General features: G+C 37.2%; 6 protein-coding genes across 6 annotated transcripts; 3 read left to right on the forward strand and 3 right to left on the reverse strand.

The window, feature by feature from the left end:
* Positions 1 to 1,032: 1,032 nt before the first annotated feature.
* RHIMIDRAFT_241008 (uncharacterized protein) lies at positions 1,033 to 2,021 on the forward strand (the record flags this gene model as incomplete). Its single annotated transcript, XM_023609494.1, has 3 exons — positions 1,033 to 1,364; positions 1,413 to 1,951; positions 2,005 to 2,021. The coding sequence occupies 3 exons, from the start codon at positions 1,033 to 1,035 to the stop codon at positions 2,019 to 2,021; spliced, it is 888 nt and encodes a 295-aa protein (XP_023462837.1).
* A 2,455-nt stretch (positions 2,022 to 4,476) lies between these two features.
* RHIMIDRAFT_230253 (cytochrome P450) lies at positions 4,477 to 6,382 on the reverse strand. Its single transcript, XM_023607666.1, has 5 exons — positions 6,198 to 6,382; positions 5,931 to 6,138; positions 5,344 to 5,876; positions 5,040 to 5,288; positions 4,477 to 4,986 (listed from the first exon to the last, which is right to left on the reverse strand). The coding sequence occupies exons 1-5, from the start codon at positions 6,355 to 6,357 to the stop codon at positions 4,586 to 4,588; spliced, it is 1,551 nt and encodes a 516-aa protein (XP_023462838.1). The 5' UTR covers positions 6,358 to 6,382; the 3' UTR covers positions 4,477 to 4,585.
* An 807-nt stretch (positions 6,383 to 7,189) lies between these two features.
* Positions 7,190 to 8,645, forward strand: RHIMIDRAFT_207155 (F-Atp synthase; the record flags this gene model as incomplete). Its single annotated transcript, XM_023606966.1, has 2 exons — positions 7,190 to 7,355; positions 7,408 to 8,645. Coding segments are annotated over 2 exons (1,404 nt in total), but the record flags the coding sequence as incomplete, so codon positions are not given.
* Positions 8,646 to 9,143: 498 nt separating this feature from the next.
* Positions 9,144 to 9,734, reverse strand: RHIMIDRAFT_264069 (uncharacterized protein). Its single transcript, XM_023611725.1, has 2 exons — positions 9,578 to 9,734; positions 9,144 to 9,521 (listed from the first exon to the last, which is right to left on the reverse strand). The coding sequence occupies exons 1-2, from the start codon at positions 9,609 to 9,611 to the stop codon at positions 9,391 to 9,393; spliced, it is 165 nt and encodes a 54-aa protein (XP_023462840.1). The 5' UTR covers positions 9,612 to 9,734; the 3' UTR covers positions 9,144 to 9,390.
* A 977-nt stretch (positions 9,735 to 10,711) lies between these two features.
* Positions 10,712 to 11,949, forward strand: RHIMIDRAFT_52974 (uncharacterized protein). Its single transcript, XM_023615366.1, has 2 exons — positions 10,712 to 11,027; positions 11,089 to 11,949. The coding sequence occupies exons 1-2, from the start codon at positions 10,757 to 10,759 to the stop codon at positions 11,865 to 11,867; spliced, it is 1,050 nt and encodes a 349-aa protein (XP_023462841.1). The 5' UTR covers positions 10,712 to 10,756; the 3' UTR covers positions 11,868 to 11,949.
* A 393-nt stretch (positions 11,950 to 12,342) lies between these two features.
* On the reverse strand, positions 12,343 to 13,313 carry RHIMIDRAFT_241012 (uncharacterized protein; the record flags this gene model as incomplete). Its single annotated transcript, XM_023609495.1, has 2 exons — positions 12,343 to 12,638; positions 13,106 to 13,313. 2 exons carry the CDS (start codon positions 13,311 to 13,313, stop codon positions 12,343 to 12,345), a joined length of 504 nt encoding a protein of 167 aa, XP_023462842.1.
* Between the last annotated feature and the right edge of the window lie 2,748 nt (positions 13,314 to 16,061).

Below are 16,061 nucleotides of genomic sequence, written 5' to 3' on the forward strand. Positions count from 1 at the left end.
TCCTTGGTAGTGTGTCTATATGAGCAAGGATAAATATTAGGTAATCTTTACTCATAGAATGTCTTATTATTACAGCTTATAGTCTTTAAGCATAATTGTCTGTAAGAAAGAGAAGGGGTTTTTTAGGTAGCAAATAAAATTTATTAGAGTAACACACGTGAGAGGCATGTCCTTTTAAGCAGAATGTAAAGGGCCTTTGATACAACAGCCTATCTTTATGTTCTCATCGTCGTATTTTAGCACTGATATTCACTTTAAAGGAGTATTAAACAGCATAGATTGTGAAAAAGATTGACATTACGCTATTGATCTGCCCTACAACTTAATGCATATAAATAGTCTGTATCCATGATTTATGCCTCTTTTTTTTCTCCTTTTTCTTTTCTGATACACTTGGAAATGGTTGTCTATAAGTTGTCTATTTCAAATCAACACATTTTAAGAATTCTTTAGAAAGAGAGAAAGAGAGAGAGAGTTGAGAGAATACACTTGCTGAAAGAAAGATATAACTGCAATGGAAAGCAATGAAGAAAGTGCCATAAAACGATATATTAAAAAACAGGGGCGTTGGCCAAACAGTATGGCAAACTGTTTGCTCGCAGTATTCGTAATTGCAAATGTTTTCTTCATGATATCGAGCTGTAATGTCTTTTTCTTTCACAACAACAGTCCAGTCGATGACTGTGTAGGCCTGTTCAAGATTGGGTATGCTGATGATTAAAATAAGTGAGCTAATCGACATTCATAACAGTAACTTGTATAAAGTTCTGAAAGTAGCTAACCAGAAAAAGGTGAAAGAAGTGGTCGAAAATCACAAGCCAAAGCCTTTCGATTCGTTTGAATAGGTAAAAGTAAAAGTGTATTATGTTTTTTATGTTCATCTTTTCGATGTCCTGGTATAATACATGGTGATAGTATAAAATGGATATAAGTGTGTATTTATGATGCAGTAATACCTTTATAATTTTTATTTGGCTCTTAAATTTTTGTAGGAGGTGAATGCATGCAAAGCCTTCCCTTTATTTTTAATAAATGACGCCGCCTCCATATTATACACTCTTGGATCCTCCTGTGCCCACCAAATCAGTATTGTCTGATGTACGTATTAACAAGTCAATCAAGATTAATCATCAGCAAGAATTAGAAAAGTTGAAGGGATTCCTTGATTCATTCAAAGATCAAAAACTGTTTTGGATCGAAGTAACCTTGATAGATCGACTTTACTATAAAAACGTGAATCAGCAAAGACCCTTTCATCGATTCAAGCGATCTATGGAAATAAGAAAACTAGTCAAAAGGCTAAAGGCATTAGCTATTGAAAAGGAACTTGAAAGACTTTATCTATCCTTTTGGAACGCAAAAACGTAACAGATTGTCACTTTTGATATGTTTTTTGTACTTATATAAAATAGGCTAGATAAATGTACAGGAAAGTGGACATTTATACCAAGTAAAGAATCAATTCAGTACACGATGCATAGACTCATAGGGGCAGCTCTGATACTCGATAAGCTAAAGATTGTCCTTGTTGAGACATATAGAGCCAATTCGACATTACTAAAATTAGAGCACTTTGTCTCTTTGGCACTAGTATTTATGGGTATATGTAGTCGGATGTATAGTCTATCTCAGGCCTGGATAAGTCAGATCGAAGGATGTTACCAGCAACTCTATAGCTGGTCAGAGGCATTTCCTACAGGACTGAAGCAAAAGGAATATGATCTGTTTATATCTTCCCATAATCTGGCTTGTACAAGAGACACTATGAAAGAAGCACGTAGTACATTTGCTGAGCAATGGATGACATTAAAAACAAGCATTCATCACAAGACACACCTTGAAACATATTTAGCAAATCAAGCAGTAGTAGACAAGGTGAAAGAGATCCAAAAAGAAATAGGCGTCAAGTCAACGGATCCTTTATCGTTTGACTTTGAAGAAGACTTGGGAGGTAAGTAAAATGAATGACGATGATAACATGGAAATACTTATCATGCTGCATAGAAATTGTTGAACGATAAATTCTGAAAAGTACAAAATAGTCGAATATATACAAACTTGGTATTGCTAATTTGAATAGCCTATTTATAAACATGTGTACAAAAGGACTTCTCTTTCTTCTTTTCTTTTTCATTGTTTGTTAAACGAATCAAGGAATGCGCCTATTTGAAATCGTTTTGAGCTGTGCAAATGATGGTAAACGCACTACACCTGCCACTGATGACAAAAAGAAAGAAAACAAAGAAAGATTCATAACAAAGGGTTATTACAAACATGATTTTAGTGCGCGACTAGATATAAAAACCAAGTTTCCTATTATCACGCTTAGCTTTAAGCATGATAAGGAGTTTATTGAAAAAAAAAAAAAGCTTAATTAAAGGTGAACACTACACGCACTAGAAAATAGGCTAATGTTACAGACATCACTTTACGACCTCACACTACCAGAATCTCTATCTAAGCTAAGGCTGTCCTTTAATGTAAAACACACTTGAATGATTTATTATATTTATTCTTTTCTTTGTCAATTAAACTTGTGCAATATAAAGTTAAAATAGAACAATAACAACATTTCTGTTATCTTTTTCTTCTTGAAAAGAAAACAGGCCAAGATGGCAACTTAATAAATTCGTATTCTACATTAAAGAACATGAAAATACTTCAAGCATTTTGTCTATCATAGGTTGAAGTAATCTGATTCTTGTGTCCTTATCTTCATTTCCATAGGACTTTCTCACGTAACCAATTACTTCATATCCATTTGACTTGAGGTTATTAATGTATTGTTGGAATTTAGATATGTCTTCCTTGATTCCGTTTGCAATATCATCTGAAATAACTTTGAGTGATTGGAATTCCAGAAGGTAAATCGTCGCAGTTTTCTAAGCCATTTTTTAGGTAAACACTTGGTGCACTCAAAAATGCATTAGAAGTTAGACTAATACTACGGGTGCTGCCTCTATTCACTACCTATGATGAAGTCCAACAAAACTATTCAATATGTAGCGTCAAGCTAAACATGAATTTATGAAGTTGCCATCTTGAATTGTCTCTTTTCAAGAAGAAGAAAAAGATAAAAGAGAAATGTTGTTATTTCTTTTAATTTTATGTTGTCAGTTTGATCAACAAAGGTGCAAGAACACATGAAATTATGATGCATTTACATTTTATATCAGAGAGAGTGAACTGAACAGCCTTAGATTAGGCAGAGACTTTAGTAGTGCAAAGCTGTAGTGACAGCATAGGTAGTGTCTCAATTAAGCATCCGTAGCATAAACCTATTTTATGGTACATGTAGTATTGGCCCACATGTTTCTATGCCAGAAAAAAAGAGTGATAAATACGAGATCAGTCAATTAGAAATGAGTGCCTTCCAGGAAAAAAGACTGTCCAACGTCTTTTGAAAACCTTTGAGCTGACCAAACAATATTGGAATTGCCAAACAAACCATTAGTTTTGCCATAAAGATGCCGTTATCATTCATTAAAATGTACATGTGTCCGGCTGTTTCTGTATTAGTCAAAAGTGCCGTGGGTTAAACAAAGGGATGTATTGGTACTGTCTTCACTCACTAATCCAACCCATGGCCATAACATGGTCGCAATCTGCCAGCTTTATCAGCTTAGCAAGAATTTGAGGCACTGGCCCTTAGGTTTTTGATTGCTGCTTTAGAACTAGTGCTGGGCTTGCGTGATGTCTTTTTCATTCTGATGAACTCAATTCAATGTGGAAATTTTGGGTTGAAGTGATGATCATCAAGTCGATTTTGCAACCATAGGACGTGACAATATCACTATCGTCGGTCTGATTCAAGATCATGACATCTTTTGATGATAAAGAGAGGAAGTAGCCACGATCAAGATAAAAATGGTTGTTTTGTTAAATTAGTTCATTATATTGCTATCTGCACCTTGTCACTTACTCCACAAGGCCCACAGGGGAACACCAGAATGGATAGTTAAGTTGGCGTGTAGAACACCATGTAGCGTAGTTCTGCTGTTTAAAGTGGTACTGTCGCCGGGTAGGAGATGCTATGGAAGAAATGATGGCTAAAGCGGAGGAGGACAAAGGAGAGTGTTTCAAACGCTTGGCGAGATGTTCCACGCTAGCATATTCCAACGGAGGTTCTTCTTGAGGAGATGCTCCTCTTGAAGGAGGGTCAGATGGGGTTAGTGTTGTTGTATTTAGCTTTTTTCAATACATTCCGACGCCAACTCATGACCTTCAAGATTTTGAAAACACGTTCCGTATTGATTGTGAGTCAGTAAATCTTGAGCCTATTACTAGTCATTTTAGGCCATCTCCTGCAACAAGAATCTTCTTGGATAGGAAATCTTTAAAAAAGTACAACAAGCATACACCTTCTGTTTTAGATGATCGGAAAATCCAGAGCTTGAGAGTGCTGTAAACTAAAGAGTCGTTACTATTTGGAGGGACGATGTGGCTATGCATCAATAGCATCTTGGTTGTAGTTGCGGCTGCTTGGACATAGGGTCTTGTAACTCGTTTTTCGATTGGTCAGCGAGGGTCGAGGCTTCTCCACTGAAGGGAGACAGGTATGAGTTTGCAAAGAACAATGTAATCTTTATTTAAATGAATCACGTTCAATAAAGCGAGCTTTAAAATCTACTGGCACAGCCATCACTCCGGCTTCGATGTAATTGTCTATGTCAGGATAGAGCTTGTCACCTTCAACGGTGAGGGCTGGTCTAACGTTGCATTGGGACATTAAGTTGATGACCACATCAAAGAGAAGCTTTTCAACCATGTAGACACCAGGACATGCTCTTGACCCCCAGCCAAAGGCAAAGTGATCACGGTTTCGGAGACAGTTTCTGCTTGTTTTATGCATCGGATTGGTGTCATAAAGAAAGCGTTCAGGTACAAATTTTTCAGGTTCAGGATAGTGCGCAGAGTCATTGTGGAGAGCGTGGATGCTACTGAGAAGAATTGCGTCTTTGGGGATAATGAGACCATCGTAGTATACTAAGAACATAAGGTTGTTGTTAAATATAGTTGTGAATGGTGTGTTATATTACCATCTTTTGTAACTTTTCGAGGAGCACTAAACGTAAAGATAGGGCGATACCTAAAGCATTCTTTTTGGAAAGCAGTATAATACCGAAAATTTGATTGATCAACAAACGTAGGAAAATAATTGTTTTGCTTCCAAAATCTAATGAACTCTTGAGAGATATTCGTTTGGGCTTTAGGGTGATGGCAAAGCAAGGCGTAGGTCCAGAGAATACTTGCACACAAGGTCCTGCAGCTAATGAAAACGAACTCCTCTATAAGGCAATAGATTAAAGACTGATGCAAGGTTCTCAAAAAAAAATATATTACCCATTATCTTGTGGATATCATCTTCCTCCATATGGTAATCTTCTCTCATTCTGTCCAGCTGCTTAACGATGTTATGGCTATTGTCTGTTCTTGCTGACTTGACCAATAGTTGAATCAATGGTTGAACTTGCCTACGGTATATCAACTTGGATTCCTTGCTCTTGCTCGGGTTGCTCTTGAGGAAGAATGACCAAGGACAGCCTTGACCTTCGGCTACCGTGGGAGTTGCTGCTAATTTATGGTAACTCTGCAAGACACTCTCAATTCGCTTAAACGTGTCGTCATTCATAGATTCAGCAAAAGGTTTACCAAAGGCAATATAGAGCACAATGTTTACAACCGCAAAACGAACATACAAGCTTGGATTTACACTTCCATGATTTCCCGTTTGAGTGATAAGACTCCTTGTACATCTTTCGATTTCCATCCTTGACATTCCTTCAAAGCTATCACAAAATGCAGGCGAAAGAACATCTCGGAGAGCTGCCTTGAGGTATTTCCATTTTCCTTCGCTACCATTAAAAAAGATGCCACTAAATATAAAAAGATTAGTTTCATTATAACGTATCCTTTGGTTAAACCTTTACCTGCCACAGCCACCATTGACTATACTTCTCCATGCACTATACGAATGAAGTGATGTTTCAACGCTTTTCTTGATAAATATAGCCTCAATCGCTTCCAGATCGCTAACAAAGACCCACTTGTGCTCGCTCGTATTGATTTCAAATAGAGGCCCGTATTGTTGATGCCATTGAGTAATCGTTTGGCTTGGCAGCGTGCTGAATTTTTTGTCTATTACAACAGTTTAGTTGCCTAGGCTTATAACACAACTATCGCTATTAAAATCTTGCCTTGTAATTCCTCGTCATTCAAAGGATTTGGTATCTGACTGTGAACCAAACGGAGCCTCCTTCTTCGTGATCTTATCATTGCCCTCTTGACATATACTGCAGCAACAATGGTAGCAACACTCGCGCTCAAAATGGCAAAATACTTGCCACTTATCCCCATCTTGTAATGTTTCTAAAAAATGATGAAAATAAGAAGGAAGAGACGGATAGACAGAGGGTTTAAATACATGCTTGATGATATATAATACAATGAGTCTTGTCTATTCATGCTTTTAAGCAATATCATTGGAAGATACTCCTTAATAACAATCAAAGATAATAATAAAGCCCAATTCGTCTTTAATGAAGTATACCGTTTATAGTCAGCATATGTCTGATGTGTGAGCTTTTTTTGTTTAGTAGCTAACCTCAAGAACCGCCCTTGAGTCATTAAAAGACAGTTGGTGGCAGACCTTTTTAATAGCACAATTTGATAATGACTTTACTTTATAAAAAATAAGATAAAAAGTTATTTCTTTAATCACTCAATGAAGAAGCAAAATGATCATTCTCTATATAGACTGTAGGCGGAGAAACGCATTGTTACGAGATTATGAAGGGATATGGCTTTAAATAATGCAAAATGATTGGCCAGGATACTTACCCCGGTTTTGAGAGGGGGGTAATAAAGACAAACAGACAGCCCAGAGCGACAAAAAAATTTAAAGTGAACAACGCCCCCCAAATTTTAATTTTCTTTTCCTACTGTGAAAAATGTCTGTCAACCGTATTGTTGCAGCTTCTCGTGCCGCTCAAAAGGCAAATGCAGCTCTCTTCAAGAATGTCGTGAAGCCCATGGCCACCAGAGGTATATAGTTTGTTTTCATTTCACGCTGTTTTTTTATTGACATGATACTATAAGCTTATGCCAGCCAAGCAACCACTACTGGTAAAATTCGGTAAAGACATGCACCCAATAAAACCAACTACATTACTCAATAATTACTTCTAGTTCTGTCATTGGTGCCGTTGTCGATGTTCAATTCGAACAAGAAAACTTGCCTGCCATTTTGAACGCTCTTGAAGTTCAAGATCACGCTGGTGGACGTCTTGTTCTCGAAGTTGCTCAACACTTGGGTGAAAACACTGTCCGTACTATTGCTATGGATGGTACTGAAGGTAAAGTAAAATTGGTGTTTATAGTGGAAAACATATTAAACCGTTACCTCAGGTCTTGTCCGTGGTCAAAAGGTTGTTGACACAGGTGCTCCCATCACTATCCCTGTCGGTAAGGAAGTCCTCGGTCGTATCATCAACGTTATTGGTGAACCTATTGATGAACGTGGTCCCATCAACTCCAAGGCTCAACGTCCCATTCACGCTGATGCTCCCGAATTCGTTGACCAATCCCCCACTCCCGAAATTCTTGAAACTGGTATCAAGGTCGTCGACTTGTTGGCTCCTTATGCTCGTGGTGGTAAGATTGGTCTTTTCGGTGGTGCTGGTGTCGGTAAGACTGTGTTGATTCAAGAATTGATCAACAACATCGCCAAGGCTCACGGTGGTTACTCCATCTTCTGTGGTGTCGGTGAACGTACTCGTGAAGGTAACGATCTTTACCACGAAATGATCCAAACTGGTGTCATCAAGCTCGATGGTGACTCCAAATGTGCTCTTGTCTTTGGCCAAATGAACGAACCCCCTGGAGCTCGTGCCCGTGTTGCCTTGACTGGTTTGACCATTGCTGAATACTTCCGTGACGAAGAAGGTCAAGATGTGTTGCTCTTCATTGATAACATTTTCCGTTTCACTCAAGCTGGTTCTGAAGTATCTGCCCTTTTGGGTCGTATCCCCTCTGCTGTCGGTTACCAACCCACCCTTTCTACTGATATGGGTGGTATGCAAGAACGTATTACAACTACCAAGAACGGTTCCATTACCTCCGTCCAAGCCGTCTACGTCCCTGCTGATGACTTGACCGATCCTGCTCCTGCTACCACTTTCGCTCACTTGGACGCCACCACTGTCTTGTCTCGTTCCATTGCCGAATTGGGTATCTACCCTGCCGTCGATCCTCTTGACTCCAAGTCTCGTATCTTGGATCCTCGTATTGTCGGTGAAGAACACTACAAGGTTGCCACTGAAGTTCAACAAATCCTTCAAAACTACAAGTCTCTTCAAGATATCATTGCCATTTTGGGTATGGATGAATTGTCCGAAGAAGATAAGCTCGTTGTCGAACGTGCTCGTAAGATTCAACGTTTCTTGTCTCAACCTTTCGCTGTTGCCCAAGTTTTCACTGGTTACGAAGGTCGTCTCGTCAAGCTCCAAGACACCATTCGTTCCTTCAAGGAAATCTTGGCTGGTAAGCACGATAACTTGCCTGAAAACGCTTTCTATATGCAAGGTGATATCAATGATGTTCAAAAGCGTGCTGAAGAACTTGCCAAGGAATTGGCTAATCAGTAACTCGCTTAAAATGAATCAGTTAATAGAATGTACTTTGCACACATCTGATTGTCTTTTTGTTCATTGTTTCTTTATTTCGATTTATGTTTAAACAGATTTTTATTTATAAATAATTGAAAACCTCTAATGGGCGCACGATTGTAATATTACATCTTTTCCACCTGAGGCAGTTCAGAAGGAAAGAATAGTGGTAACTAAAAAATCCTTTTGGGGATCAAGGGTAAAAATGTTTTGGAAGGAGTGAATGGGGTCAAGTGTAAGATACACTAGTGAGAAAGAGAAGAGAGGGGCCGTTTTAAGAGTCTTTGCCCGAGGTGGGTGACGAGGTAGACAGAAGCTTAGCGTGATATACAGATTTGTTTTACGGCAGTAACTCTTTCATTACTAAGTCTTTGGAAGTTTGATAAAGAAGTTTTACTCTAGGATCAAGTTGATACTCTAATGAATCCAAAGACAAACTTCCTGCAATAAGATAATAGCCTAAAGCGACAATAGGTTCCAAGGGCGATCGACTTAAGAGTTTATCTATTGAGCTTTGTGAGATTAAAAGACAATCCTTAGCCCAGAACTTAGATTCAATTTTTAAGAATGGGCTTTCATCACTGCAAGAAAACTCTTTCTCTATATCAACACTTAAAAATCCTTTGATTGCAAAGATAAGGGCGATTAGGTGAGTTTTATATCGACAATAGGCTGATGGTGAATGGCCTATGACTCTGTTCATAAAATCACGACTGACTTTATCTTAAAATTCGATTATAATGGGTGGTCTTTCTGCCGTTGGTTTGTCCTTGACCATGTATACAATATCAGACCTACTTTCATTGACCCACTCGTTTGATGCCACCGTATAAATATCTTCTGGGACGTCTGTGCCTACATTGCAATATGTGTGTTAAGAACTAGTACATTTATATTTCAAGTATAAATACCTAGTAGTGATTTTACAACCAAATTCATAACCATGGGATCGTTAAATAATAGCTTGCTCATCAAATCTGAGCCTGGTTTCCAGCTTAAAGACAAATGAAATGAGCTTATATCTTGACAGATAAAAGTTAGTTGACAGTGCGTTTACCAAAACGAAATCAATATTCCATAGGTTTGACTGTATTTGGCTTTGTAATAGAAACAGACAAAGCAAAAGTACGATGAGGTCGTGTGTATCTTTATCCGGAGTAAAGTGAAGAGAAAAAAGAGATGATGGCACAATTTGATTTTTAAGCGCAAACCACTGTAAAAAGACTGCTGATTACTTTTAGAATAATTGTACATACAGTGAAGGTATTTTTTATTATGCGGCAAATAAGTATCATTTTGAAATAATAGACTGATTATCAATATATAATAATCATACTACATCATAGATCGTATCAAAATTTGCCACTCGGTTTGGCAAAACACAAAGTGGTGAATGTTACGAGCGCCACCTGTGATTTCATTTTATAACTTCACACGAAATTATCATAATTACACTTAAGGATCTTGGTTCTTTATTGATCAAACCGACAACGTAAGATTAAATACAGCAATAACAACATTTTGTTTTTTTCTTGAAAAGAAAAACAAATCAAGGTGGGTTCTTTATAAACTCATGTGTACCGTCAAGCTACACGATGAAAAGCTTTGTTGGATGGCATTATAGGTAGTATCTGGAGGTAGTGCATAGAATTGACCTAACTTTTGGTGAATTTTTTCGTACATGTAGTATTTTCCTTCATTTTACTGATCTGAATAAGATATATGAAACGAATCAAATCGACCCTAATGAGGCCATTAAAAGAGTTGTAGAAGAATCTGGCCGTAAGAAGAAGCTAAATATGAAAGCCTGAATAACAGAAATATTTTATAATGATGATGATTTAGTTGATGATAATGGTCAGAGCAAGTTGACGGGGACTCTGATGATTGTGACGAAGATAATAAAGATAATTTTTTTAAACAGTAAGCGCAACGCCAAAGAGCGGTCTTTTAAGATCATCGTCGGCATTTTATACTTTCCTTTTTCCTCCTTTTGTTTATTGATTTTTTCTAAACACGGTCTTTTTTTTTGTGCGCACAAAAGATGTCTCTTTTCTTTTCACTATTTGTCGTTTCTTTTTCTTAAAGACATGATGAAACTATTCAAGAAGAAAAAATCAGATATGAAGTTACCAATGATGGTAAATACCAACCATTTAGTGGCAGATCCTACGCCAATCTATAAGAAAACAACTCATTTGACTGTGATGGATAATGAACAGCCTACTATCGTGATGCCCAAACCAAGAAGAGCTATTACGCCTACAAGGAAGATTTTGACCAGATTTGATAATGACAAGACACAAGTAGAAGAGCAGGAATATTTAGATAGATCATTGTTGTCACTTCCTACACATGAAGGTAACAACATAATAATGCCTATTGTTCGTTTAGTAACCACTGCTCTCCTTCTATTTGATAGTAAAACACATGACTTCTCATGACCTTTCTCAAACAGTAACTGTTGCCAGTGAAGACGATACATCGAGCAGAGTCTATGAATCAGCCCTTGAATCTTTATCACCAGCGTATTATAAAACAATGGCCTCAGGGGCATCAGAGACAACCGAGGAACAACCTTCGACTGCTACTGCAACACCGCGTTATAACAAAGATAATAAAATGGATGAGACACAGATACTGCTACAGGAATTGAAGAACAAGGTACTATTGATGGAACAACAACAGGCGATTGATAGAGCAGAATGGCAGCGAAAGGAGAGAGAATTACTAGAGAACAGAAATAGAATGATGGAAAAGATCATCCAATTGAATTCAGTATTGAAGCAGGATGAACAACGATTATTGCATCAAAGATCAAAATCTGAAGAACGTCTATCGCGTCACAATAGTATTGCATCGAATCATAGTCAATCAACCACTCTTGTCTCAACAGCAGCTCCTCATCATTATCATCAAACGAATAATAGACAGAGATCAAAATCAATTGATAGTTCTTATGCAAGATTAAAGAAATCCGCTTCTAGAGCATCACTTTACTATGAGCAACCAGAGATTTATGATTATGAAGAAGAAGAAGATGATGAAGAATATGATATCGATGATGACGATGATAATTATTGTTACTATAGTACATATTATTATCACAAACCATACCCATACCTATACCAACACAGCCAACGGTCGTATTACCCTATTGTATATTCCCTTTCAAGACAGAGACATAACTATTTGAATTGACATGATTAGGTCCAGTTGTAGGAATCAAGGCAATGTCTTGTTTGCTATCAGTAAAAAAAATAAACTGCAGATAAAGTAAAATGCTCATAAGGATCTCTTTTTTGCTTTATTCATACTATTGCACTTTTGTCCTTCTTTTCTCTAATCTACATAGTATTATCTCGAAGCCAAAATGAGTATCGTCACTAGGGCCATTCTCATTTACGCCTCAATCTTGTGATGCTATCATACCAGGCTTTGGTAATTGTTCATTTTGGTTCATGGTGTGAATTTTTTTTTTGGTAAAGTTGATAAAAGTCCATTATTTATCAAGGCTTTACATTCTCAAACAACCTTTTAAAGATAGCAAACATATACTTTATGATTCCCACATTTTATTAAAGCTTTAGCTCTTCATAATATGATTATTTAGTTCTTTGCGACGCTTATTTGGTACTCGTTCTTCCAACACGATGTCCTTGTCATTTTGTTTTTCTCAGTCCCCACGCATAGGTTTTTGCTTCCTTTGAAGCTCCATTTTCATTTGCACAGCGTCTATATGAGCAAGAGGGACATTAGTTTGCTTACAACGAATTTTCTTGCTACGAGGTGGTGACAGTTTAAGGCCCTCTAGCGACAGTTCATATTCAGTGAATAGTAAATAAGCAGTGTCATCAAGACTCGTGAGGGTGCAAATATGCTCTAAACTTTTCAGAGTTTTCTTAACGTCGGATATGTCAATTTTTGAGTTGTTACATCCATATCGGTTCTTTTCATGAGAAGCCTGTTGCTCTAATTGAGTGATTAAGCCATCCATTTCCTTTGTTTCATAAAAAAAAAAAGAATTAGAGAAAATATACAATATTTGCAATAAGAATAAACTTCTGTTTCTTAATTTTGCTAGATGGTTTTCCTTGAAAATCACAACCGGTATCCAGTCCCTAAAAGTAGTAATAGCCCTTATGGTTGCCTTAAATACCCTTTTGGCATCTTGTGCAGTTAAAGAAGGAGGGTTTGTTGTTAAAGCAGACGTTTCTACAATATTACTTATAGTGATGTTACTAGATAGTATACATGCATCTCTACACTAATTTACCTCGTATTATCCTCATTTTTCTCAACTTGTACTGCAGATGCAAAAGGGTTTTTGAAAACAAAGCCGGAAGTGGTTGGCTGCGTTACTTGATTACTTTTGAAAGAAAAGCCAGAGGTGTCTGTTTGTGCTGTTTAATTATCATTGAAGCGTGCGTGTAGATCACCAAATGAAGGTATCTGAGGATTAGAAGACCAATACCTGTGGTTGGCTGAAAACGACGAGTCTGAGGGAGACAGAAAGCCCATATAACTAGCAGTAGGCGCAGGAAATGCATTCATGGGAGAGGCGATCATATTACCGGTGTGGTCTGTAGGAAATCCTTTTCTACTTTCTTCATTTGATCGATGTGAGTTTTCATGAAGCTTTGGCATAGAAGATCCATTCATTAGACCATTAAGCCCAGAAATGGAGTTCAAGGCATTTCAGGAGTGCGTGCCCAGCAGGTATCCTCTGATTTGTTATTATCGAGTTCCATACCATCCTTATTGTACGTACGGGATACACTGGGTCGGAATGGATTAATATTGTTGCTGTTGAATATATTCATTGTAAAGAGAGAAGTAAAAGGAAAAGATGATAATAAAAAAGATATATTTATAAAAGACGTATTCATTGTTATTCTATCAATGTAATAAAAAAATAGTCATTACTTGATGTAAAGTCTTTATTAAGAAGCTGTCAAAACACATATCCACACTTTGAAATAGACTTTCTTTGAGCTTGTTCTCGACAAGAGGGAAACTTGAACCAAAACATTTCTATAAAGCAATCTGAATTAATTCTTCGTAACAAGAGGCTGTGTTAATCTGGATTGTTATCTTGTTTACATTGTCAATTGTATTAGTGAACATTATGTAAAAAGAAGGTTTCTAAGCATGCACAAAAGGACCATTTCCCTCTTCTTTCATTGTAGATCATCACAGCTTTAATAAAGAGGATCAATAATGAAACGGTGCTGCAGGTAAATATGTGTTGCTTTTTAGTATAGTTTGATCCAAAAAAAGACATCAAATGATTCCCTATACATTTAGTCTATGAAATATAATAATGTGTTTAAATAAGGGGGTAGTTGGCAAATTGACTTTTGGAATACTGAATGAAGGTTGCTTTAATTGTTTCAAGTTAAAACCGTTTGATTCTTGATACATTTTTAAAAGATCTGTCAGACCATTTCAATCGAAACGATTTCCTCTTCAAACAAGCATAATAGTTTTATCAATAATACTTTCACAAAAAGACTGCGTCACTGAAACTAAAGGACTCTAATGCAAAAAGAAACTAAGCGATATCATATGTGTATATAAAAAATATATATTGATATCTGGCGTCAAAGTTGTAATATTCTTTAATACAAGCGTAGAAATACGGCATAGAGTATACGCTTTCTAGAAAGCGAAGTAGCATCAAATGAGAATATATGCCGCATTTCAAGACGTGTTGTTGCATAAGTTTTGGTGTCTTTGTGGGATATATAAATCGCGCCAATATTCTCACCTCAGGTTTTCAAAGCTTTTATCATAATGAGCATTCAATTGGATGGAAAGGGAGTTGTTGTCGACAAGGGAGGTAAGCTCGAGTCTATGGGTTATATTTTTGACGAGAATCAGTATCGTCTGGGGAATATAGAGCTCATATATACAGCATTTGTCTTAACTACCTCAAAAATCTCGAGACAACAGCGAGACTGAAACCATGCATATTGAAAACAATATAAATATTAAGATTGACGTGGCCATAAGAGATAGGCATCCGCAAAACGTAATTATATGCTGTACACAGATGAGGACAAAGTGAGGTTCTTCAAGTTACTTTTCAAGAAGTGACTCAGTGCGTCAGCTACCGCGAAGTATTTGGGAATCTACGCTCATACAGCACAAAGATGGGCTAAACAGTACGATAGAGGTCCTAGTAGAATCTTTGAGAAACGTGGGAAGATCGGTCGTTCTCGTTTCCTCAATGAGGAGCATAAAAATGTCATTCTTGTTTGTGCTGGTGAGAGCCCGTCAGCTGTCCTAGGGCAAGTAATGGAGAAACTAAGAAAGGTATTTACAGGGCTTAAGGTATCCAAAAGTACTACATATGATTTTGTGAAAAGTCATTGCAATCTGTTCCTCAAAAAAGCTCGGTTTCAACCTGTAGATATGAACAGTGAAGAAAAGATCCAAGATTGTCTGGATTGGATTCACAAGTAGGAACAAGCTGATATGGACTTCTTGACCAATTGTGCGTTCCTTGACGAGTCTGCATTTCATATAAACATGAAACGTACAAAGGCTTGGTCTAAAAAAGGCATTCCTGCTATTATTACAGTGCCAACTACGAGAGCAAAGACTATGGCTATATTGGGTGCTATCTCTGCTTCAGGTTTAATTAAAGTAAGCTTGAGAATACCAAGACTGGACAGGAATCCGGATATGTCAGTAGTGGTACTGTTACGGGACATTACATTAGTTTTTTGAAAGACAATTTGGACGAAATGGACAAATATTCACATATGAAAGGTCACTATCTCGTTATGATAACGCCCTATTCATAAGTCTGAAGATATTGCGAAGTGTACTGTCGCGAGGATATCGTTGCGCTTATTTCCTTTTATATTCTCCTGAGCTCAACCCAACTGGACAATTCTGGTCTGTAGCTAAAGGTAAAGTTAAGCGTCATAGATTTCTGGAAAAAGAGACTTTATCGACCAGAATCAGTGGTGCTTGTAACAGCTTGATGTTGAACGATTTCTACGGCTTCGTTTCTCATTCACTTCATTGTTGGGGCAAATGCCGCAACAGAGAGAACATGTAACGTTTCAGGGCTTAATTATTAGCCAAGGGCATCCAATTAGCTTAAGTCATTTCATTACTTCTACAAAGGTAAAAATGACAAGTACGATTAAGAGAATAATTTTATTTGATAATAATTTTTAATGACCGATGAGCACATAGCATCCTCATGCTGTATTGCCCGGGTCAGATCGAAAATGACAAGTACAGTTTTTTAACCTAAATTGAGACGGCTAGACGAAATAAAAAATAAACTGGACATTATACTTTTTTGCTTTGGGACCAATATTTCTAGACATTAGAATTAAAGATGGATTTCATTAACTATAAGTCTGTGATTCAATC

The sequence above is a fragment of the Rhizopus microsporus genome, assembly GCF_002708625.1.
Source record: "Rhizopus microsporus ATCC 52813 unplaced genomic scaffold scaffold_19, whole genome shotgun sequence".
NCBI classification, from domain to species: Eukaryota; Fungi; Mucoromycota; class Mucoromycetes; order Mucorales; family Rhizopodaceae; genus Rhizopus; species Rhizopus microsporus.